Source organism: Metarhizium album (genome assembly GCF_000804445.1).
Source record: "Metarhizium album ARSEF 1941 chromosome Unknown scaffold_5, whole genome shotgun sequence".
Taxonomy (NCBI): Eukaryota; Fungi; Ascomycota; class Sordariomycetes; order Hypocreales; family Clavicipitaceae; genus Metarhizium; species Metarhizium album.
The window spans coordinates 599,814-624,000 of record NW_024467579.1 but is presented as its reverse complement, the minus strand read 5'-3'; the positions used below and the strand labels follow the sequence as shown (position 1 = coordinate 624,000).

General features: G+C 54.1%; 7 protein-coding genes across 7 annotated transcripts; 3 read left to right on the top strand and 4 right to left on the bottom strand.

The window, feature by feature from the left end:
- Positions 1-451: 451 nt before the first annotated feature.
- Positions 452-2,740, bottom strand: MAM_02894 (uncharacterized protein; the record flags this gene model as incomplete). Its single annotated transcript, XM_040821693.1, has 2 exons — positions 452-2,556; positions 2,629-2,740. The coding sequence occupies 2 exons, from the start codon at positions 2,738-2,740 to the stop codon at positions 452-454; spliced, it is 2,217 nt and encodes a 738-aa protein (XP_040680262.1).
- Positions 2,741-6,566: 3,826 nt separating this feature from the next.
- Positions 6,567-7,561, top strand: MAM_02893 (Post-SET domain protein; the record flags this gene model as incomplete). Its single annotated transcript, XM_040821692.1, has 3 exons — positions 6,567-6,824; positions 6,994-7,062; positions 7,118-7,561. The coding sequence occupies 3 exons, from the start codon at positions 6,567-6,569 to the stop codon at positions 7,559-7,561; spliced, it is 771 nt and encodes a 256-aa protein (XP_040680261.1).
- A 327-nt stretch (positions 7,562-7,888) lies between these two features.
- MAM_02892 (uncharacterized protein) lies at positions 7,889-9,823 on the bottom strand (the record flags this gene model as incomplete). Its single annotated transcript, XM_040821691.1, has 1 exon — positions 7,889-9,823. One exon carries the CDS (start codon positions 9,821-9,823, stop codon positions 7,889-7,891), a length of 1,935 nt encoding a protein of 644 aa, XP_040680260.1.
- Positions 9,824-11,298: 1,475 nt separating this feature from the next.
- On the top strand, positions 11,299-11,862 carry MAM_02891 (Calcitonin protein-peptide-receptor component protein; the record flags this gene model as incomplete). The annotated part of the gene is made up of 2 exons (XM_040821690.1): positions 11,299-11,430; positions 11,530-11,862. The coding sequence occupies 2 exons, from the start codon at positions 11,299-11,301 to the stop codon at positions 11,860-11,862; spliced, it is 465 nt and encodes a 154-aa protein (XP_040680259.1).
- Positions 11,863-13,170: 1,308 nt separating this feature from the next.
- On the top strand, positions 13,171-14,850 carry MAM_02890 (Pseudouridine synthase I, TruA; the record flags this gene model as incomplete). Its single annotated transcript, XM_040821689.1, has 1 exon — positions 13,171-14,850. The coding sequence occupies one exon, from the start codon at positions 13,171-13,173 to the stop codon at positions 14,848-14,850; it is 1,680 nt and encodes a 559-aa protein (XP_040680258.1).
- Positions 14,851-15,032: 182 nt separating this feature from the next.
- Positions 15,033-15,713, bottom strand: MAM_02889 (phosphatidylinositol N-acetylglucosaminyltransferase; the record flags this gene model as incomplete). The annotated part of the gene is made up of 1 exon (XM_040821688.1): positions 15,033-15,713. The coding sequence occupies one exon, from the start codon at positions 15,711-15,713 to the stop codon at positions 15,033-15,035; it is 681 nt and encodes a 226-aa protein (XP_040680257.1).
- Positions 15,714-17,325: 1,612 nt separating this feature from the next.
- On the bottom strand, positions 17,326-22,367 carry MAM_02888 (WD40/YVTN repeat-like-containing domain protein; the record flags this gene model as incomplete). The annotated part of the gene is made up of 4 exons (XM_040821687.1): positions 17,326-21,313; positions 21,374-21,685; positions 21,757-21,883; positions 21,956-22,367. 4 exons carry the CDS (start codon positions 22,365-22,367, stop codon positions 17,326-17,328), a joined length of 4,839 nt encoding a protein of 1,612 aa, XP_040680256.1.
- Between the last annotated feature and the right edge of the window lie 1,820 nt (positions 22,368-24,187).

Sequence of the window (24,187 nt, the reverse complement as noted above, 5' to 3'; positions counted from 1 at the left end):
TCAAGTTGTTTCTTTGACTCCGGAGACGAAAGGGGGTCGATTCTCCAGCTTTTTCGGTCTGATGTTAGATGGGGTGTTGTCGTCAGCTGGAGACAATTTGGAAGACGTCCCTTTTGGCGAGGTCGATGCGTTAGCGATCGTTGGTGTGAGAGATGCAGTGGCATGGCCCGCATAATTTGGCAATACACCTCGTGCCGTCATTGAAGATACTGTACCGGGTACGGCAGTGGCGCTGGACTTGCTTCGTTTCCACATGCTTTGCCAAATTTCATTTCGAGTTTTGCTTGGCCTTGGGTTAGTAGATACAATGGTAGATATAGTTTCGTAGCTCTCACCCGTTTGTTGCCATGCATTTTCGTCCTCGAAACAAGATGTTGGAGCCGTCGTCGTCATCAGAAGACTTTTCTTTGCACCCGTCTGCTAAATCTTCTGCGTTTTCAACCAGAGCCTTTCAAAAATCATCGTAGCTAGAGCCAGCTGGCCCGCTGTTCGAGCCCGTGCTCTGGTGGTCCCTGTATTGGTTTTCCAGTAATTCGTCAGAGACTGTCAAGTTTTCGGACTGAGTTGCAGCCCCAAGCGCACTGCGAGACAGACGCTGAGTAGCTCTACCAAGAGATCGGAACGGGTCAACAACGACTTTTGACGTCTTCGCCATGGTATCAGCACCCCCACGAGGAGTCGGAGGACCTTGCACTGCGGGGCCGGATGCTGACGTCGGACGCTGCGGTTTGACAGGAGAGGGGGGATAGAAGTCCTTGCCATCAAATTTAGGTAGCCCCTTCTGAAGATGGCGAGGTGCCTTGCCCCAGTACATGTGGCGAGCCCGCAACTCGTCTTCCGTCAGCTCACGGCTGTACAAATAGCCGGGTGAATTGCCTCTTTCGAGACTTCTGTCTTCGGGCAGCCTCCCAATCAAATACGGCTTTTCATTAAAGCTCTCTGAGCTAGTCGAGTCTGCCGAATGACCGTCCTTCGTTCCCTGATCATAGCCCGTGTCTTGAGCCGAGGATCCTGAGGATATGGGAGCGAGAATCGGTACGGGAACCGAAGCACTGCTGTCTCCTCGAGGATGAAATGGAGGTGCTAGAGCAGCATTAACGGGTAGAGTAGAGGCCTTTTTGGTAGGCTCACTCGATTCAGACGAATCTGGCGTTATCTTTGCAGAGACGGGGGCAGACGCAGACTTCGCGGATTTCAAGGTGGAAGAGCGCCGACTGCTGTACAAGTCATAAGCTTTCTGTCCTTTTGTTGACGGCGCATGAACTGCGGCCGTTTGAGAGACTGAAGACTGGCGGGAAGTCCGGTCCGATTTGACTTCGTTTGTTGCTGGGGATGCTGCGTCTCTTTCATGAAGGACTGAGCTGCATGATTCCTGTTGAATCTCAGACTTGGGATAATGGGTCTTCTCCGCGTCAAGTTGGGATTTCAAGGTCTTGGCAAACTGTTGAATCTGCTCTCGAACCATTTCGGCTTGATTCTCCATGCTCTTTTCGTCAATCTGATGTTTGTTGTACTGTAGTTGATCTTCATAGTATCGAAGAGTAGATCTTAGACTCTCTATTTGCTTCTTGGTTATTTCACTGGGACGAATAGACGAAATCGGGACAGCAGAGTGTCCAGTCAAGCTGGGAGCAGTCGACGAAGACGTGACTGGAGTGTGTATTTGCATTGGCCGGTCTGTTTTCGCTTGCATAGGCTGCATCGCAGTCCCCAAAGTGTATCTGGGTTGCATCATCGCAGGTCCTCCAACAGGAAAGCCTGGGAGAGGCGTCATGCCGTAGGGATAGAACGGACTGCCACCAGGTGTGACCCATTGGCCGTGGACATAATATGGTCTGCTAGGATCAAAGTTCTCCGGCGGCGAAATACGGACTGAGTTGGAGCTTTCTGAGTTGGTAGAATCTCCCTGCTTGTCGCTTGTTGCTGGTGTCTCGGTGGACTTTGTTGTAAGCTTGACCGCTGGTGTCGGGGAAGCAGGGCCATGGACCATGCCGAAAGAATTTCCTATTCCAAAGCCCATTTGCCAAGGGGTAAGGGGAAAGGGGTGAGGAGCACCGTGAGCCAAGGCAGCGGGCATACCAGGGAAGAAACCAGGGAAAAGAGGGGGGAAGGCTCCAAACGCTTGATGTGACATGGCCGCGGGCATGGAATATATAGGCACGTCTCCGTGGCCGTTGCTGGCTGAACGTTGGGTGTAACCGCATTCTCCTCCAACCTTTTCTCTTGTCCACTTGGCCGTTGGCGACGACGAACCCCTAGTATTGGGAACGATGCGGCCCCCTGCTGTAACTCGAACGTGAGTTGGGGACACGACTGCCTTGTAAAATCTCTGGAAACCTTCGTCTTTCTGGGCGGCAAGGCCAGCCGGAGCCCCTATCGGATGGTGCTCTCCATGTTCAGACTCTGTTCGGCCCCGATATTTCCACTCTGCATCGGTGCCATCAAGCTGGCGAACCGAAGACTCTTGGACAGCAGCGTCGCCTGCATTAATATTGTCTGATGCCTCCTCCTGAATCAGGGGAAGGGCTCGTTCAGGAGACATTCGAAATATCTCGCCTGAGAGTTCAGACATTAGTACAAAATCAGACGAGATCAAGGGATAAAGTGATATAAAAAGTCAGGCCTCACCAAAAGCAGCGTCGCTGTGTAGTTTTTGGCACAGTTTGTCGTACAGGTTTTTACTTGCGGAGACTTGTCTCATTCGCAGCAACTCCCGAGCCGTATAAGTCTTGGAGACCATTTTGACGTCAACAAAAGCAAAAAAGAAGAAAGAACGGTGCTGTTCTTTCGATTGCCAAATGAACAAGGTGGGGAATTTGTGTGCTGTGCCAAGTATCCGTATGTTGGCTTGAATGAAAGTCAGAATGGGTGCGACCTGTGACCAAAGCTTGCCCGTGTCAGTGATTTGCTGTGCCTCGAGTTGGGATCGAAGAAACCAAGACAATTCATGAAATGCTATGATGCATGGCGATTGATCTAGTGGCTTCCCTAGATCCACGGTGACCTGTATGCAGCGGTGATAGTTGTGTAGCAAATTATACCGAATAAGGGGAGTGGCTGAAGGACTCAATAAGTGGTCATGTTGTTGGGCAGCGTAGAGGCAACGAAGAATTCGTCTTGTCCTCCTTGATTTGGTTAAGACCATGTTGATTTCTCTTCAAACGAGCCAGATGGGAAATGTAAGGTAATTACGGCGATGATAAGCAAGCGTTGTGTATGCCCGCACGTTGCCGATGCACAGAGTGGTGGTGTGAGCCACCGTCAAGATTGAAATGTATGGAAGCTGCCGACGGCGGATTGTTGCCAGAAATTTAGGAATACGACACAATCTTCAGAACAACCGAGGACCAAGGAGCAAGACAAATATAATGGCCAGCATGACCCCAAAGACACTATGACAAACAAATCTCGGATCCAAGGAACGAGATGCTAAACGGGCGGTATGGGAATGGGGGGAAAAGGGGGGTTTTGATCGACGAAGGACAAGTGCACAGAACAAGGAGAAATGTACATGGCGCACACGCAAAGAAAGAAGAACTCACGCAAGAGATTGCTCAGAAAGCAGTCAGAGAGCAGTATGCATACAAGGCCTTGATTGTTACACTCTCGGTTGAACGGGCGGTTGGATAGAACCAAAGAAACGCGGGATCGACGAAACAGAGGGTTTTGTAGATACGATGAATGCAACGATGGCTTGTTCCGACAAGGAGAAAGAGCTTGAGAAGTAGAAGTCGAGTCTGTATGATTGTTAGAACATGGCTCATCAACGTGCCATCCACAGCAACATACCCAAGAGACATCAAGGAGAGTAAGAGCAGCCGCAGCAGCCGTGGCTGTTTCGATTGGGGACGGCCAAGTTGGAGACATGAGGAGGTGAGTAAGGAGAGGCAAGAGGACTTGGGGTAACTCGGTGCATACGAATGGGTTGCGGTGTTTGAGAAAGGGAAGGAAGGAAGGTCCTTCCCGAAAAGACAAACCAAACGGAAAGAAGCCCGAGAAATCAAGATGGAAAGAGCGGTCTCAGGCGCGACGACGGGATGAGAGCCACGCTTCTGTAACCAGAAGAATATCCATCATCACTGCCTTCTGACCAAGCTGTGCGGTAGAAACGAGGGAGAAAAACAATAATATGAAATGCAATTGCGGACAAGATCGTTTCTTGTTTAAGGATAGCGCGAGGACTAGGCGAACTTGCACGATCCCCTTCATGACAGCTGATGCTTGATGAGGGTACAGCCGGCAAGCCAGGAAACCCTTGAAATAAGAAGAGAATTCCACGGAAACTCGCTGTCCTCATGACCGATCTTGACAGAGGGGGGGACAACGCATGGGGCTGGCTATACGACGACAATAGACGACAGGGGGATTGTACGGGGAAACGCAAGCAACAATGGACGACTATAGCATTGGCAAGCGTCTATAAAAAGGAGAAGCCAAGAAAAGGACTCCATGGGCCATCAATAGAAGAAAGATGGGCAAAAACAAGAGCAATACCTGGTCTAAGTAGAGCAGAAACAGTTTGCATGTTGAGTCCAAAAATCCCCGACTACCTACCCAGATGTGTAGTTGGCTTGTACACAGGGGTAGAAGAATGATTGGAAATGATGAGCTGTAACACACTTATCGGCATACTCCAGGTATGCATTGCCTTCACCAGGTGGTGTACGCATCCCGTTTAATTGCACCGTCGCTCCAGTCCTACTACTACTTCCCAAAACACCACTCCATCTAGGACCTTTAGCCAATGTCAATCCTCGGCATCCACGAGAATAAGGTCCTGGAACAGATACCTCGCTCAATCAGAATACTTTGTCCACCAACCTGTCAGTGCTCGCATTGTACTGCTGTTCGTCCGGCTCATCAGGTTCCGGGTTGGGAATGATTGTTTTTGGCTGCGGTGAAGGATCTGCCGCATCCGTTGTCCAGTTTGAACGGAGCGGCGACAGGTGGAACGTATTCGGAACCTCATCCGATTCCCAACTGCCAGTTACAGGCTACCAGTCCCCTTTCCCAGACGCAGACTCTGACCCCATTCAAAGAAGCAAACACTGGGTAACTATCAGAACCAAAAAAAGGCAGATGGAGGACGGGCAAGTTCTGTAGGGACTAGACGGAGGATTCTTTCACCCTTAGCCACCACTACTACTTAGTAAGTAGCTCGGACTTGACGAGATTCAAAGAATGGCAACCCGCACTACATAGTTCGGGACCTTGTTTCGTCATGAAAGACGTCCCGTCTTGGAGCTCGGACGTCAAGGTCGTCAGTCACAGCTGGCATATCCGGCCTCATCGGCGCCACGGCGGCTTCCACACCTGGTTCCGACCGCAGCTCAGAGAAATCGAGCAAGCCATATCGGTATGCTGGGCCGGCCGTTTCTGATTCTGCGACAAACACTCAATATCAGCTGTGCCACTCCGTGCGGGCCTCTCAAGGACCAAGATCCAAGACGTGTCTTACATACATACCTTGATATGGGGCCCTCGATGACTTCTCGCTTCGGCCTGACGAGCGATGGAGAAGACATATAGTCATGACTGGGAAGTTGAGAAGGGCGGGCGTGCACTCCTGATGATGAGGTCAAACTACAAACATCGCCGGGATGCCTGTTTACACGGCAATGGTACCGGTCTGGCAATATCGGCAGTTTCATGACGAGCGGATCTTGCCGTTGACCGCGTGGCCAGAAAGTTGGCAAGGCTTCGTCGAATCGGCATTGGCATGTCGCCGACACGGGACAGAGACGCGAGGCGGCGGCCACTTTCGCTACTACTTCTAGGCGGCGCCTATCTAAGTACCTAGGTACTTGGACAGGCGGCTTACTTGAGTAAGTACTTAAGTAGGTACTTATAGTCCAAAAGTACCGAGCCTTTATTGGCCACTTAAGTACCAAAGTAATAGAACTACCTAAAGTACTTGAGTACTTGAGTAGGTGCTTAAGTACTTGCGTACCTTAAGAACCTAAAGTACTTTTAAGTAGTGGGTACTAGGTACCTACTTAGGTACCCAAGGTACTATGGTCCTCGGCAATCGGCACCGGCGCTTGGTGACGCAGAATCAAGTCGATCTGACCCGTCTATAATAACGGCACCTTTATCAAATCAAGACTGACGGATGGACGGATGGAAAGAGAGCGAGAGAGAGAAAGAGAGAAATAAGATAGAAAGGAGAGAACGCACGAGGCCTTCTATTCCGCGATTATTACTGGAAAGCCGCGGTAGCCCTTCCTCCTAGCGTCGTTTCCCCCCTCTGGCCTCGTTGCCGATCCCCGTCGCCGGGTACTTCGTAGTTATAACTACCTCGAATATTAATAGAGTTCAAGGTTCCGTGGAGCGAAAGCGCTGCCGGTGCAAACATTGGATACTTGGGTACCTGGACATTCCGGCACGTCGGCCCACGTACAAATAAATACATGTACCGTCCATCTCGACTTCGTCCCCCCTTCGAGCATCCCCAAACACCTCCGAACGGATCGAAACTCAGGTCTGGACAAAAAGGCCAATAAGTTCGCTCTACAATTCCATAACCACCCTCTTCCTCTTCCCACAATCTGCCAATCAAGCAAGCCATGGCCCCCCTCACCCCCCACTGGCAGCAGCCCTCCCACCCCGACGTTCAGGAAGTCGTCATCAACGATCAAGAGTTCACCACCAAGAGCTACTCCAAAGTCACGCTCCCACCGTTTGCCGTCTTTGCCAAGCTCACCTTCCCGCCTTGTACTGTTGCCGACGAGCCCACCTACGCGACCGTGCAGATGGGCCGGCATAGCCACTTGAATCTGAATAGTGATTTGCTGTATATCAATCACTCTTGTGAACCGTCTCTTGTTAGTCATCCCTGCCCTGCAGCTATATCCGATGCCATGAATCATGGGTTACCGGCCCTGTCCATGCGGCCCTGTCCAAGAAATTTTCCATGTGCGACACGAGGGAGTCGGGGGTAGAGAGTGAGGCGAAGGAGATCAATGGACACAGATAACGTGTTGACTTGCGTAGATTTTTGACACTGGGAATATGGACGTTCTCGTTGGCCCAAACGGCCTCAAGCCCGGCGATGAACTCACTGTTGGTTCCCTCTCGCCCTGCCCCCTCCGTTCATGACAAACTGAAACTTCACCAGTTCTTTTACCCCTCAACAGAATGGGACTTGGCCCAGCCGTTCACCTGTCTCTGTGGTCATCCAACTTGCCACGGCACCATCTCTGGCGCAAAGCACATGACGCCGCAACAGCTCCATGGCGTGTGGCTTAACGGCCATATCCGTGACCTCCTCGAGGAAAAACACTGCTCTGCACCCAGTGATCTTGAGTCCGATACGGATCCCATAGCTCGGGCGTTGACCGAAGTTCTCCTGCAGGCTGAAAAGGGCGTCCAAGCAGCGCGGCGTGCCATACGTGTCCACGCAGGTGCTTCGCAAAAGAGAGGCGTGGCGGCTGTGAATAGCACCAAGAAGAATGGCGTCGTGGCCCAAGTTGATATTGACATGGAAGAGGGCTTGAATAGACGCGGTCTCACGTCGAGGGAATTGAGTGGCGAGATGGGTGGTGATACCGTTCGTGCGTAAATAGTTGAGCGGTGGGCGCATGTCTGTGCTGCGGGGTGACCGGACCTTTGTCCCTGGATAGAGATGGTAAATTTGCTTTTTCGTTTCTGGTCATGACAACTCAACATTGTCATGTCTGCTATAGTTGCCGAAAAATTCATTCTTGCTTTCGGCTTGCTACCCTCTGAACGTATCTTTGAACTTGGTGTCGACCATATGATCCGAGCGTCCCAACGAGTCAGAGTAGAAGATCCTCTCGTAACCGGCGAATGTACAAATGTGTATGATAGATCAGCATCTAGATTCCGTAACGCCGAATGACAACATGTTTTGCAAGGCTTTCATTTCTTACTTGGCCTTGGTTTTCGTATCCTTCTCCTGCTTGGGCTGGTCGTCGTTGCCCTTGCGATCTTGCCAACGGAACCAAGCACTGCGGCCCTGCTCAGTCCCAGAGCCACGGCTGTATGTCGCCTCCAGCTTCTCCCACTGCTCACGCTCCTGGTGTCGGCGTGATTGAAAGGCCCGAACAAATTTCCAGATCTCCGTATCGGCCATGTTCCATGCCTCAAGGGATGCGCGGAGCCTTGTTTCGTCAGTGGACTTGGTCAAGCTAATGACCCTCTTGGCCTGGTCAATGAGCGGCTGTTGTGAGTTCTTCTCTTCCGCAGTGACTACTGGGCCGTCATTTTCGTGGGGCCGCTTGACTTCTTTTCCTGGCAGCCGGCCTGCGTGGGCAGGAGGTTCGCCCTGGCTCATTTCCAGTGCTTTCTTTGGAATGGCGAAGCCAAAATACCAGCTCATGTCGGAAGGTAGATCCTTTTCAGCTGCAATCCATAGAGAACGAGCAGTGGCATAGTCGCCAGCTACGGCTTCTTTGAGGCGTACCAGCCGGCGAGCAGTAGTGACGTCAGGTCCAAGCAGGGCTTCCGTGACAGTTTTAATCCACGAGTCCCGTGGAGACTCGTGTCGAATCCAGGATACGTTGAATGATTCTCGCAAATCCTTGACCAGGGTCAGGGTCCAAGGATGAGGGACAGTGCCAATACTGAACACTTTGCTCGCGTTGTGAAATCCAGGCGGCGTTGTGATTGGCATGGGTGACGTGGCAACGCATGGTGTACATCTTGGCAGGTTCGGTGGACAAGTTGATGGCATCGGGCTATCTGAACATGAGGCCAGATCCCGGGCCAGCTGCAACGCATTGCTGACCACGGTGCTCATGTGGTCCGGGAAAGGTTTGATGACTTCAATACCATCAGAAAATCGATTCTGCCAAGCAACATGCAAATGAGCAGTGATCAATCTGTTGAGGCTGACAAGCCCACGGGCACGATGCTTGGTGATTTCGTCAGCAACTTTGGCGTACTTTTTGGCCATGATGGCAGGAGTGTACGCGGCCAGGGACGTGGTGGCCTTTTCAACTTTGATAACTTCATCAGGCACCCCAAAGACGAGGGCTTTGACATTCGACAGCTTGTCCGGATCGGCATTTGTGACTGCCTGTATGGCCGACTTGATTTGGTCCTTGTGGCCGACGAAGAGCGCGTCACCCAAATCCTTCCACCGGGTCAAATGGGGATACTCGCCACGACGGAGGTACGCGAGTAGAGAATCCTCCTTTGCAACTGCGGGCAGCAACGTGTAGTGTGTCAAGATGCCTCCATCCATGGTGTCCCAGGCCAGCCAACGCATGAGGTCTACCTTGAACTCGGATTCAATATTGAGCCTCTGAATGATATCATACGAAGGGTTGTTCAGGGCTTCGGAAGCGCTGAGGATAACGGGTCTGAAACCTTGCGCCCACCAAGCTCGCCGCCAAGTGAGGAGCAGCTCACTCTCGGCGTCCTTTTCCTCTGTCGTCTTCTTGGCCGTCGCATCGTAATAACAGTACACTGGCTGGCGGGGTTTCAATGGGGGGAGCAACGCCCTGTCCTCGTCGACAGTTATGGTGCTGGAGAAGGGAACTTTGAGCCAAGTCCAATCAGCCAGCCAGGACGATCCTGCAAATTCGTCTTTGTCGTTATGCGGAGGCGGGTGTGACTTTTGTCGGAAGGGGTTGAGGAAGGTCTTGGAAAGCGAACCACTGAGATGCGGCATGTGCGGGACATGAGGGACGGATAACTTGGTGTCGTAGGCCGAGAGACTCGGTGATGATGGCACGCCGGATGTCAGAGTCGATATTAGGGCAACGGCAAATAAAGAGAGGCCAAGTAACAAGAAGGTCAGACGCCGGGTGGTGACTGGCGGGAGTGGCTTGCCGAATAAGACGTATTGTCTCGGCATTGTAGCAAGGGATCGACGACGACGGAACTAAGACGGGATGGAGAAATGCGAACGGATCACGGTTTGCGTGGCAGAATGATTCGGAAGGACAGTTCGATGTAGGCAAGTGCGGAAAAAGAAGGACCGGCTTTTTGGAGCAATAACTACCTGTCGCAAGTGTCGTTGGTTGACTAACCCAAACGAAAGCAAAGCCACCATCACAATGGCCGTGGCCGTGGACTGTGGCAGTGCCGGGTCGAGAGCGAAAGTTGATGATGGAGGTGCGATGCGGATGCCAAGGGCGCCTTCACAACTTGGTCTGGATCTTTGCACAAAAATTTCACAAAAAGGTCACCGTTCCTAAATTCGTACGGAGTAACTAACTACTCTGTATGTAGAACCCCCATAAGTTTGAGCAAACTTGTGTAAATTCAGTGGTGGCCAGACGTGACCTGCAGCTCGGGCCCACAACCCGCACACCACACAAAATAGTGTGGTGCGGCCACACCCGGTGTAACTGGGCAAGATTGGACCGGTTGATAGTACGTACCTAGGTACTTAATTAAGTTGACGCATCAACGCCGGGACTGCAATGTCGTCAAATGGCTCACAGCCGGCACAACAAAAGACGTCTTGACGTGGTAGTGCTTTATGGACGAACCGCCACACTGTGCACGAAGCAAAATGTTTTACATGGCCACTGATAGCCATGCGACAAGATGCACCTGCAACTTGCGATGCAGCCGAGAATAGTACAGTGCGGTGCTCCGTACGGAGTACTTTCAAACACAGCCAAGCTGCAAGTTGGCTGTTCGGGCGGTACATCCAGCCACGGATGCGCGCAGGGCTGAAGGGGGCACGAGGTTGTTTGGCTTGTTACTGCTTACTTAAGCAGCAGCTTGCATGTGTGTCACAGTGCGTAGTGTGTGTGAGGTCTGGCGTCAATACTCGCATCAGCACAATCCTGACGGCGGCTCTTGAGTCTTGACGACCTACTCAAGTACTGGGCACCCTACTTTTTATTAGGTTAAGTACGGTCAGCTGGTGCGCATGGTCGGCGGTCTGCAATTCCTCACGGGTTCCATTTTCAAGCCCACGCTGTTTCGCATCAATGTGACCGGTTTGTCTCCAATGCGCCAAGCCGTGCAGCCTGTTGATTGGCTGCTGCTCACACTCTCCTCGCCTGGCCGCTTTGGTGCATGAACCGTGGGATGGGAAAAAATATCTCGGCTGAGAACTCGACGCTGACTGACGGTCTCCAGATCGACTTCTTCGTCTGGACTGGCTAGCAGCTTGCAGCAACCACACACGCCAACCTGCCGCTACAGTCCGACATGTCGCATGCTTTCTGATATGCAACAGAGCTTTTGATAATTTTTTTCTGTCGTCTTCGACTTGCTTCGGGACGCACCGTGTACCGCTCGGCTTCTCCCCCATCTGCACATTCACACCCTACTCTCGCAAGGCTTCATTCTGGTCCCGCCTGCCCACTCGCCATGAAGATCCTCGAGTCCCAGTCCGCTGTCCTATCCAATTACGAGGTCTACCAGCACCTCACAGATCAGCGTGATCGCTACAAGCAGAAGAAGCACCGCGGGCCCCCAAACCTCGAGACGGTTGTTCGAGAGGTAAGTTGCGTGACCTCGTCGCACACGACTCTGAATGCATGGTTTCAAGCAGATGGCGACCTCAAGCAGCAAAACTGACCTTGCCCCTCGCACCTGTAGATGCTGCAGTACCTGCGGACTGCACCCAGTCCCTTGAGTCAGAAGCCCTTGACCTACACCCCAGAGGCTATTGCCCAAATTATTGAGAACCTAAGTCCGTATGAACTGTCAAAGGGTGAGATGGTGATGATTTTAAACCTGCGCCCAGCCTCCATTGCTGCTCTCAACACCATTATTGAGGACATGCCCGAGCGTTACTCGGACGAGCAACAAGAAGAAATGGTTGGCATTATAGCCGGTGTGCTCGGTCGGTTCGAGGTGGCCGAGGTCCAAGGCAATGGGGATGCGGGCGAAGGTGGTGATGTGAGTATGAATGATACCGAAGCCGTTTGAACGAAGGGCAATCGCTTGTTCAATTGCAATCCAAGGACAGCCATCAGTCAAACAGAGTCTACCCACGACCCATCTCACTTTCCAACAATGGAGCAGCGGTGTCGCGACCTGGCCAGTTGGCTCTTTTTTCTTCTTTTGCTATTTTCTTTTGCGGTTTTTTCCCCTTCATATTACTATACAGCCCCCCTCGCTCTGCCCCCCAGCTGCGGTGGTAGTCTTGGTGGCTGTCTTGCAGATGTCCTCAAACGCAGGCTTGAGGAGTTCCCCCGTCACAGCTGAGCATTCGACATATCGATCTGCCCTCATGGTTTGAGCCAGCTGATAGGCCTCCTGCGGGTAGATGATGCCGTTGGGGTCGTTCTCCGACCTGAGGTCTCTCTTCAAACCAAGAATGACGATGGGCAGATTATCTGAGTTTTGGAACGCCCTCTTAACGTCGTCGATCCACTGTCATGGCTCGTCAGTACTTGCTTCCTCTAGAGTGCTCGAAAGGAGCTACAAAGGTTGAGGTGGCGAACATGGCGCTTCATGTTAACGAGGCTCAGTCGTTGGCTGATGTCGTAACAGAGGATAATTACGTCTGGCTCAAGAAGCCGCCAGTTGTCCGGGCTGGAAGTATCTGAAAATTCGAGACGAAACTTCTTGTCTCCAAGGCCAATATTGAACACAAATGGCTGATCAATGTCTCGGAGAATTGGTATCGGATTTGTGCCCTCTCCAGCGCTCAGTCTCCTGCATAGGCGGTCAGTAGGCGAACAACATCCAGATAGCCGAGATAGGGGCAACACATGCGATAGAAAAGTCGTCTTGCCACATTTCTCATCCCCCACGAGTAACAGCCTCACAGATTCAGGGTCCATTATGCTTCGGGCTGGGCGCGCAACGGCCTTTGCCGTCTCGTTGGAAGGGCATTCGAAAAGACTCGGCCGACGAGGCTTCAGAGAAGGTCGGTCTGCTTGGCTACTGACAATCGTGGCTCGGTAGTCACTTTGGCTGCCAATGCTGCACGTGTGCTCGCGCTCTAAGCCACAGAGCACCAGCCACAACCTCCCCACCGTTCGACTTTTACATGTCCGCCGTGCGCAGTCGAAGAGGCAAGGCAGAGAAAATCCCCAAGTGAAAATGCTTTGATAGGAGCCGCACCACCTTTACATGCAACCGATCCACGGTCCCGTGGGGCGCAGTATTGCCGCCAGAGCCGTGTCCAGAGCCTGCAGGCCCGTGTACGGTCAGCATTGTCGTCCGAGGTCGACGTCTCAAAGGCCGGAGCAGATCAACCTGCGTCCAAGGGTGAATCCTCACAGCAACATGGCCGGCGAAACCAACTACAACAATTGGACCAAGAGCGGTCTCATCCAACGACTGAAGGAGCTCGAGGTCGAACTGGAAAAGAGGCCCCAGGCCCGCAAAGCTGGTTCTGCTCCTGAAACTGAACCAAACCACCATGCCTCGGCGGTTACAATGTCCGATGACATGTCAGGGCGCGCCAAAAAGGCAAAAGCGCCGAAGGAAAAGCGGAAGATGGATCCCTCACGATATTCAACCCGATTCATTGCGCTCAAGCTGGCGTATCTGGGCAAAAATTACGGCGGATTCGAGTTTCAAGCCATGGGGAATCGGCCCTCCATCGAGGAGGAGCTGTGGAACGCTCTCACAAGGGCATGCCTGATCTTCCCCGAGGACGAGAGGGTCGTCCAGTTCGACTGTTGCGACTACTCGAAATGCGGCAGAACGGACCGCGGAGTCAGCGCGTTCGGACAGGTCGTCGGGCTGAGGGTGCGCAGTAACAGGCCGCTCGCAAAGAAGAAGAGCATCAATGGGAATGCCGCTGCCGCTGCCGCTGCCGCTCAAGACGTGCCCGCGGTCGAGGCAGGCCCGCAAAGAGGACGGCAAGCAGAAGCACAAGGGCAACCTCGACAAGAATCAGAGCCGTTCGACGACGTCCGCGACGAACTTTGCTACCCACGCATCCTGAACAGACTGTTGCCAGACGACATTCGCATCCTAGCGTGGTGCCCATCACCACCGCCCCATTTCTCCGCCCGCTTCTCGTGCCGCGAGCGCCAGTATCGCTACTTCTTCACACAGCCTGCTTTTGCGCCCGATCCCGCGAGCCCGCATCCGTCGGGGGCCGGCAGACGCGTCGACGCGGGCTGGCTTGACATTGGCGCCATGCGCGACGCGGCCAAGCGCTACGAGGGCGAGCACGACTTTCGCAACTTTTGCAAGACCGACCCCGCGAAACAAGTCACCAATTTCCGCAGGCGCATCTTCGAATCGGACATTGTCGAGGTGCAGGATGCCAGCTCCGCGCTGCCGTACCTCCAAACCCGGGGCTCCTCGCCGCCGGGGCTCCCGGGCCCCGGACCGTACCCCAAGGCGTACTACTTCCACGTTCGGGGATCCGCGTTTCTGTGGCACCAGATTCGCCACATGGTAGCCATCCTGTTCCTCGTCGGCCAGGGTCTCGAGCCGCCGTCGCTCGTCTCCGAACTGCTCGACACGGCCAAGCACCCCGGCCGACCCAGCTACGTCATGGCCGACGAAGTGCCTCTCGTCCTGTGGGACTGCATCTTCCCAGACATCTCCAAGACGGACTACGCGGCCGCAGACGCGCCCAGCACGAGAGAGGACAGCATGCGGTGGATCCACGTGGGCGAGGAGCACCCGCCCGACAAATTCGGACAGTTTGGCGTCATGGACAGCCTGTGGCAGGCGTGGAGGGGCCACAAGATGGACGAACTGCTCTCGTCGCAGCTCCTGCAGCTGGCATCCCGCCAGGGGAGGGGGCCGACGGCCGCCGACGCCAGCGCGAGCGCGAGCGCGCGCGTGTTTGAAGGCGGCGACAGCGGACGCCTCTGCGGCAAGTACGTGCCCGTGATGGAGAGGCCGGCGCTCCAGTCGCCAGAGGAGCAGAGCGACCGGTACGCCCAGAGGAAAGGGTACGCCGACGCACAAGAGATGCACGCGCAAAAGGGGGCCGCGTAGCAAAGACGGTCCAAGGATCGTAGCAACCCGTACCAGCATCTACAGCTAGCGCATGTGGGAGTAACAGGCCAATACATCAACAGGGCGGGCAGCGGGCATTAAAAGACCAGGGCGCTCAAGCTTTCCCCCTCGCCTCCCTTTCCTCGTGACAGCGGTGAACCCGGGCGGGTATCGTAGAGAAGCTACTCCGCGTCCCTCTTGGGCGCCTCGTACAGACACTCCCTCGCGCCTCTCCAGACCGTCTCGACAATGGCCCTCCTGGGCAGCAGCCCCGGGAACACAATGACGACGTCCTCCTCCCCCTCGACCACCACGACAAGATAGTACCTGACTTGGAAGCCGACAAAGGCCTCGTTGACGAAAATGTCGCGAATCTTCTCCGTGGGGATGAAGCGCGTCGACGGGCCGGCGAGGTAGCTCGACGGCGACTCCGTGGTCTGCACGCCCAGCCCGCGCAGCACGAGCAGGCTCTCGTGCGAGTGCAGCCGCAGGCTGAGCGTGTACAGGGCCGCCGCCGCGCCGGGGACCAGCAGGCCGAGCGGTACGGAGGACGCGATCCTGGCGAGCAGGAGCGCCGTCGACGAGCGGGAATAGCCGTCGAGGGCGTACCTCAGCCCCGGCAGGGAGAGGAGCGACGGCGGCCGGACGGCGGCCGTGGCGGCGGAGGCGCCGGCGAGGGGGCACGAGCACCAGCGGCCGTACAGCAGGAGCGTCGTCGTGAGCGCCAGGACGAGGCGAGCGAGCACGAGGAGCACGCGGAGGATGCGGAGGGAGAGCGTGCGAGGCGGCAGCGTCGTGACGGTGAATTCGGCCGTGGTCGGGGACGGGCGGCGGACGCGCAGGCGCGGCGTCGTGGTTATCATGGCGGTCGATGGTCGATGGTCGATGGTCGATGGCTCGGTGTTTTAGCGAGCTGCCATTGCCATGCTGGAACAACAAGACGGAACTGCAGTTGCACTTGTTTTCTTGCTGTCGCCCTCTTGCTGGTCCTGCTCTCGTGCGTGTAGAACACAGACCCGACCCGTGGTGCTAGAAGACTTGGGGGAAAAAAAAAAAAAGAGAGCGACAAGACAGCTGCAGCACAGCAGTGCGAGACGAGTAGAGTGCGCCCCACCTTCCCCAAGTAACGTATATATATCAAAACACGGCACCCAACTTCCGGCTGTAATGGTCAAACGGCGAAGTCCCTCGATTTATCTCGCGCTATTTCCTGTAGCACCTCGACCACGTCCCCATCCCCGTAAGATCCCCCTCGCCCGGCGCCCAGCCCGAATGCCGCGGTGGCCCGTCTTGCTCGCATGGGTAACCTGCGATTCGCCAAGCGGCCCTAAGCACTGGAGATGACACTTGAGAGAGGTTTCACTCTGCAGAGAACTCTCCCCCGTCGCATGGCGGGCTGGATCACGACCGCGAGGAGATTGGGTTGGTTGAGCGAGATGGAGGTGCCGACGCCTTTTTTTTTTCCCTTTTCTTACCCGTATATAGTGTCTAGTTTTAGATTTGGATTTTTTTTTAAAAACAAAAGAAAATAAAATAAATCTACAAGATTACACCTGCTTTGATTGGAAAATCACTTTGCAGTACATGTCGTGGTCCGTAGCAACATTTGCCATTTGGCGGTTTCGAACCTCCCGTGGGCAGGCAGGGGCACTTTTTCCGACGTAAAAATGCAAACCACAACATTCCGTCACACTCTCTGCAACAAAGGCAGTGCGGCGCAATAAACAACCTGTTGGATATATTCAAGGAATCCCAACTACGACTACTACGGCCTCCTTGGAACAATTTGCCGCGAGGCAGCATTGTATTAAGCACCAGAGCATCGCTCTCCGATCCCAGTCAACGAATCGAACCATCCCTCCACGCTTCACACAGTCTTGCTTCCTTTTCCTGGCTGGCACACCCCCTCCTTCAAACCGGTTCATTAACCATCAAAAACTAGAAAGAATGCTTCATCAGGCCAAAGGACGAAAGCACAGGTTTCAATGCCATTTCCTCATTCACCTGTATTCTCGAGCCTAAAAAAATTGTTACAATATGGTGAAGGACATGGTCGAGAAGCTGACAATAAGCACGATTCAGAATAAAAGAGGGGGAAAAGATTGCAAGATCCAGAAGATTCGGCCACTGCCCACCTCGACGTGTGATCAGTGACGCGGAGCGCGGGAAACCAGTCGTCAAAGGCCGTGCTGCGTTTGCTACACAACACACTCCTTCAAGCAACCATCTGACACAACACAAGGCACCACGGCAGGCCCCGAGATATGGCTCGTGCAACGTGCAACGAAGAGTATTGGGGCTCACTGCCTCGGGAACATCGATAACGCCAAAAGCCGTATGAGGAATCCAAAAAAAATTGGCTTATGCAACGGGAGCGAGATATAATTGCAAATGCAAAAGAAACAAAAAAGGACCAACAATAGCCAAGTTCGATCAGCTGACGTGTGTCAATGCAAATACTGCTTCTAACAATACTCAAAACATCTCGCTTTGGTCAAGTCCGGTCGACATGTGCTTTCCGTTTGGTTCAATCGCAGCCCGAATGGCATCGGGGTCGTACATCACCGGGGGAGGCACTCCCCCAACTGGTGATCGAAGTGTGCCGACGCGGTAAGCCCCGTCTGATGACATCTCCAATAGCGGCGATTTGATGCTTGCCCCAGAGTCCTTGCGGCTGCGACTGGCCGATCTCATCCGCTCCCTGTTCCCAGTCCTGGACAATCCTCTGGAGAAGCTACCATCCCCATTACTACGTCCTCGGTTGTGACCCCTGCAGGGAGGAGCAGGCGGTGCAAGTACTGGAACCATGCCGTCGTTGGGCGCAGCGACAATTGGAGCGTCGTCGTCCTCATCCATCACAATCTCAATCATTCCCGAAGCCAAGGCACCACCCGTGAGAGATCGCTGCGCATATGGCAGAGGGGCAGGAGGAGGAGGCGGTGGTGTGGCCAGGTGCTGGAGCTCCTTGAGCATGGGTGGTGCCGCAGGAACCGGGGGAGGCGGCGGCGGCACTGCCTCCTCCTGCGAATGACGTCGTCCGCCCTGCACTACCTCGTCCATGCCTCGAATCCCGCCTGTGCTGGCCTTCCTAGGGTGTCTTGGAGTTTGTCTAGGCTCGTCAGGAATCGGGGCCGACATGCTTCGAGGAATGGCCGGTCTCTGTGGTGGTTGGTATACGGTAGACGGAAGCAGAGTCAACGGCTCAATGCCCTCTTCCTTTTTAGGACACTGGCCAGATGAAACGACGAGTGTGCCATAATCGGGAGGAATGAAGGGAACTTCTGGGACATCCTTGTTCATCTTGCTGCTATTCTCGGCTTCGAGAATTAGTCTCATGGCCTTGGGAGTTGCCGGGAGACCGATGTGCGGCCCGCTCCTTGCATACATGCTCTTGGGTGGTTCGGTTGCACAACGAGGAGGTGCATCGTCAACACCTTTTGGCTCGTTCATCATCTCGACACCAATTCGCAAGCCTGTGCCGTTGATTTCATTGGGGTGCAGGATCTGGGGTGCCTGCGGTCTCTTCGCAAGGGACTTCCGACGTTCCTCGAGCTCACGGGCTGCCTGCTCCTTCTTCCGCTGTCGTTCATCTTTCATTTGCCGCAAGTCACCAGCGTGGTCAGTTGAAGCCGCTCGAGTGTGAGCGACCATAGGTGGGAGGATGCCAAGTGCCTCCGCAGTCTCTCTGCGACGGCTTTCCGCCCCTTCTCCCTTGGTCTCTAGTGGGGAGTTGAGAGTACGGCTTGCGCCTCGGCTATGCTTGGTTCTGAAGCCCTCTTGCTCCTCAATTGCCCTCCTGAAATCTTCCTCATCTTCGGAGCCTTGGTAATGTAACGATGCAGTTGCCGAAAGAGGCAGGGGTGACGATGGAGATCGCTGATGAGATGCTTCCCGAACCAGACTTCTGCCACGAATGTCCAATGCCGGTGGCCGGGGGCGGCCGTCCGGACTGCGCCGTTGACTCCCACGGCTAGACGCTCGGCTGCCAGTCTTTGCTTTGGTGCCGCCCGACTTCCTAGTCGTACCCGGCTCGCCAACTTCGTGGTATTTGGGTGTGCTCAAATTGGCGAGGTCCTCTGGTGACATGGGGATTGGCGAGGTGGGTGATCTCTTGGGCTTTGTCCAGCATCGTGCAGAGGCTCTTCCACGCTCCTCAGACGCCTCTCTCGAATTGGTCCTTCCTTCCTGACTACCATGGCGGCCGCGGGATGATTCACGACCTCGTTCCGTGCTTCCACCTCGACTACGATTTCCCTTCGAGTAGTCATGAGCAGCTTCCAGGCTATGCATGTAATCATCACGGTGCCTTTGGCCAGTGCGCAAACTTCTTCCTGCACTTGATGTAGAAGTTACCGAGCTTGCAACTGATCCTGGCGCACGGCGTCTCGAAGGCCAGTGGAAGCGTGTGGATGACGTTACAGACTGCTCAGGGGGAGTTACATCTGCGAATGCGGGCTGCCCCAGAGGCTTGAGTTGAAGGTTCACACCTCGGGGAATGCGATCCCGCGAGCCGTTTCTGCGGTTTGATCGAGCCTCTTGCATCCTGCTCATAATGTTCTCGTTAGGCGATGGGGGCCGTTCGCCTTCGTACCCCCGTGCGGCTTTTTGGAAACTGTCCCTCATCATCATCGGGCTGGCCGTTGCAGCACGTTGTAACAAACGACCTGAAGCCAGATTATCCTGCTCCGCAGACAACACACGAACATGGCCCAGACGATTTACCCTTTCACTAGCCTTCTCGGCGGCTTGATGCGCCTCCCGATTCAAGTCTGAGGAAATTTCGCCTATTGATGGGAGCCTGCCGCGTCCACAGCTGGAGCCGCTCGGACGAGCAGAAGTGGGCGTATTAAACCTGCTGTTGCTTGACGGGCGCAGTAGTGCCGTGGTCACATCACAGACCGCCGGAGAGATGGCCGAATCAGCGATTGGGGTAACACCAGCGGCAATTGGGGTCTGCCCACCATCCCCTTGAGAATAGAACCTCGACTTTTGATTCTCGTCTCCAAACGTGGTGATGAGCTTCAGGGCTGATGACTTGGCAACACTGCGCTGCGGACCACGTTGAAGGCCTGGCGGCGACAAGGGAGGGCTGAGAATCTCAGGGATACTAGGTGTGATGCTCTGGAAGTTTAGCTGAACTGCCGACGGAGAGCTCCATGGCTCGGTAGACTCCTGATCAGTACAGGCGAAGCACCGTATAGCCAGCTGTTGTTGGCCATGTTGCACAGCCCATTCTCCCCATTTACGGATAATCGCAGCCTGACGTTCCCAGACACTTGGAAAAACAACACAGGTGAGGATGAGTGCCTCCATATAGCGCTTGTGAGATATGTAGATCTCAATTGCGTCGTTGTGATCACCCATACCGAGCATAATGGTAACGGCAACATGGATGTCGCCATTTTCTAGCAAACGCCGAACATAGGCACGCCCGAGTTTATGTTGAGACTTCTGTCCACCAATGCCGCTGAGAGCGAGTAGCATCCAGTCAGACGAGCTCATATTCTCAGACGAGCCGACCATGATATCGGTGTCCATGTCACCCAGCCACTTGGCAAGAAGGATGCGACTGGCGGAGCCGGCCGGGTGCCTGCTCATTTCATCTTGAATCAAATCCTCAATCGGCTTGTGCCATCCGAAAATGGTGCTCAGCATTTGCCTTCTCAAATCATCGTTTGTGAGGCGAGAATTATCAGCTCGCATGGGGTGCTTGTACGGAATGTCGCTCAAGCGACTGCGGGTAAACTTGAACAACTCGTGTACCTTGTTATCGTCGGGGCTTCGAGGGATCTCATGTCTCAGACGAGATGGCCTGTGTCTAGATCGTGAAGAAGTCGTGGATTGGCCGCTTGTTGAGGGTAGTGAATAGCCCATGGAGTATGTGTCCAGGTCTTTTCGACCAATCGTTGATGGTTTCAGGGACGAGCCGGTGGATATGTAAGTGTTTTCTGTCATTCCTCTGGACATCATGGATCCTTGATAGTGACCTGGTGTACGAGAACTAGCCGATGATTTGGACACCGAGGACACTCCACTTCGACTGGATACTGGGCTTCCTGGATCGAAGGACACCTCACCTCCTGACGGGTCCAGGTGAGGGCGACGAGAGAAGCGCGCAAACGGGGACAGCTGGTCCTCATCACTTTCCGAGACGCCAATATCAAATGGCACAGAGCTAGACTCCGACTCCGATGTGTGAATTGTCGTTGCAGAATGGCCCGACGCATTGCTTGGCTCTTCGATTGAGTTTGGAGGCGACGGTGGCAAGAGGTTCGTGGGGTGTTGGACGTTTGCAACCATGATAGATGGCGAGTTGAGATCAAACTGTTGAACAGTGCCGTTGGGCCCCGAGGTGAAGAGGGTAGCCCCTGGCCCGTAAACTGCGAGCCCTTTTACATGTTCCAAAGTAGGGATTGAGTCAAAGGTAACATGTTTTGTTCGTACATCCCACGACAGGGTTTCCCTGTTAAAAAGTTAGACAACAGTTAACGCCCTGTGTAGCACAGAAAAAGGTTACACGCACGAGTCTGAGAACTGAATAATACGACCATTCTTCGACCAGCCCATCCAGTTGGGTCCAGGTACGGAGCTTTCTCGCCGCCGAAGTATCCTGACGACTTTGGCAGGATCATCGGCACTGAAATTCTTTGCAACGCTCCAGACTCGGAGATCCCCATCGTGGCTCTGCACCGCCAGCATGTCGGATTTTTGTCGCGACGAAGAAGCGTGCCATGCTACAGTTACTACCGGCGATGGTGCTCTCGACGTTGTCAAGTTGTGCAAGATTGTAAAGCGCGGTTGAAGAGTTGCGATCAGTAGTGATCCGTTTTGATACCTAACTCATTTTCCATTAACTCTTCTGTCAAGGCGAATGGATGGTATGTGGTCGGATTTCTCTGCTCTTACCCGATCGCAAACGTCCTGCAATCAGCGGACGGGGCCAGCGCAGTAACTGCAATCTGGTCTATGGTCCTTGACGAAATATGTTCCGAAGTCGTTGGCTCAAAAAGGATGATGTTCCCCTGAGTGTTGCCTGCAAATGGACAATTAGCTCGATGCCGGGATGAAGATGCATTATTTGCATGTCCGCCGTCTCATATCATACCAAAAGCGACATTTCCATCGCGCATCCATGCCGCGGCAGTAAGTGTTTCATAGGATGAGAATCTGGCCACTTCATCACCGGTCATCAAGTCCCAGACAATGGCAGTCTGGCCGGCGTCGTAGCTAACAACGAGGCGGCCACCGCCCAAGTCACTCTGATTGTCCACAGCGAGCAATTCGACTGTTTCTTTATGCCTCGAAAATCTTGTCTCAACGGTCAGAGTGTCGTGGTGACAGCATACAATTGTAGGGCCTTGCGCATAAAGAAACATGGAGGCCGTGGCGGCGCATGGGTCGAAAAGTTTCAGTTCTTTCACTGACGGCATTGCGGTGTAGTCCTGGATGCGTTCTCCTCTGGCAGTGGATGACTTGCCAGAGCTTTTAGCAGCGCGATTCCTCGACGAAGCAGACATTGTGGCTCTGATATGTATCGAAAGCAAGCCCCGCCAGCAACCAGACCAAAGTTCGAAGTCCAAAAGCTGATTTCAATCCTATCGGGAACCTGCAGAAACAAAAGATGATGATTTGGGCGCCCCGCAGAGAGATGCTGCCGTCCTCCGCGGTGCTCGACGGCTTGACAAACCGCCGTGAAATGGTATTTGGACAGTACCACAGTGCTCGTCGAAACGCCGGCCCGTTTGAGGGTGGCGGGCTAAGCTTGGTTGTTTCCCTCGCACAAGGAATAAACGGCGGGGAAAACCGGCGATGAGTTGCGAGAGCTGTGCTCTTAGACCATCATTTACACGGATTCGAGTGTAGTTGCTGCGCGCAGACCAATGGCAAAATCGTCGATTCCCTGCTTGAGAGGCAGCTCCAAGCTAAAATTCTCCTGCAATGTACGTCCCTATACGAGTTGAGCCGGTCAAATAAACGTCCTCGAGGTAGACGGAGTCGGGTATCGTCGTACGGGTAGTGAAAGTCGGTGGCAGACAGATGGGAGCGTTGAGTTGCCCTTCAGCCCCTCTTGGTGGTCCTCACACCGCAACGGTATGTCTCGGTCGCAGCGTGTAACGCGGGCGAGAATTTGAAAAGTGGAGGGAGACACAGTTTGTATGTGTAAAAAGAAGGAAAAAGAAAGCGCGGTGGTAATCACCAAACCTACTTTACCGTGCGGAGAGAACGCACACTAGCGGAAAGCACGAGAGGACGTTTGGCCCAAAGAAGAGGCGGACCAGGGTCGGCGCTTGTCTGGAAACTGTCGCGAAATAGGCGTGCTCGTGGCTCCGGTTACACGAGACAACCAACAAAGACTGAATTTTGTACAAGTGAGAAATACCTCTTGTCGGTTGCAAACGAAACCGGGAGGGCGGTTCGATCAATTTTTTTCCGGGTTGAATTCAAGTTGGGAAGGAAGGATGCAGGAGCAGACGGAGACCTTTAGGAAGGAGGTTGAAAAGGGCAGGTACGAGGTAGCCAAATAAGTCGACCACGTCGACCAAGCGGCCACGGTGAAGACGATCAAAGTCCACACTCGGCGACAGAGTCTCAAAAGGCCTACAAGAGGGACCAGGGGTCTTCTTCTTCCACTACTACCACTACTACCAATGCTACTGCTACTGCTACTGCTACAACTACTACTATTCCGTACGGAGTACCCTACAATGCATTCGCAAATCATGGCATGGCATGGCGTGGCGTGGCGTGGCGTGGCGTGGCGTGGCGTGGCGGGGCACGGTACGGTACGGTACGGTACGGCAACCGTCGACGCAGTACGGAGAATGGCAAGGGGTGTTTAGGTGGTGCGTGTGCATAGATGGTACGAATGGGGATTAAGTGCAGACATTTGCAAGGGCATCAGAAGGGAAAAAACAAGGGGCCCAGGTGCTCCGCCATGGTTGACGGCCTGATTCGAGGTGGTGTGACTGGGAGTCGCATCACGGCGCCTAATTGCTGATTGACCTGAGCAGACTTTTTGTCTTTTTGCTGGGACATGTAAGTCCAGCGCCTTTTGGAGAGACTCGGGCTGGGATCCAAATTTGCGGCCAAAACAAAGGGAGCGGCAAATAAAGACTCCGCCTCGTGATCCAGGGGCTCAAATCAGATCCATTCCCAACTGCCACATCGATCATGTGCAGTCAGTCGCCATTCAGCCTCGAAGACGTTGAAGGCAGGCCGTGGCCTATGAATGCATCCTTATGGAGCGGCACCGACGAGTCGCGATAAACGGCCTCCAAGCCCGGCGTCACAATGGGACGAATAAATACTGCATCGGAGGGACAGAGCCCCTCCCGGG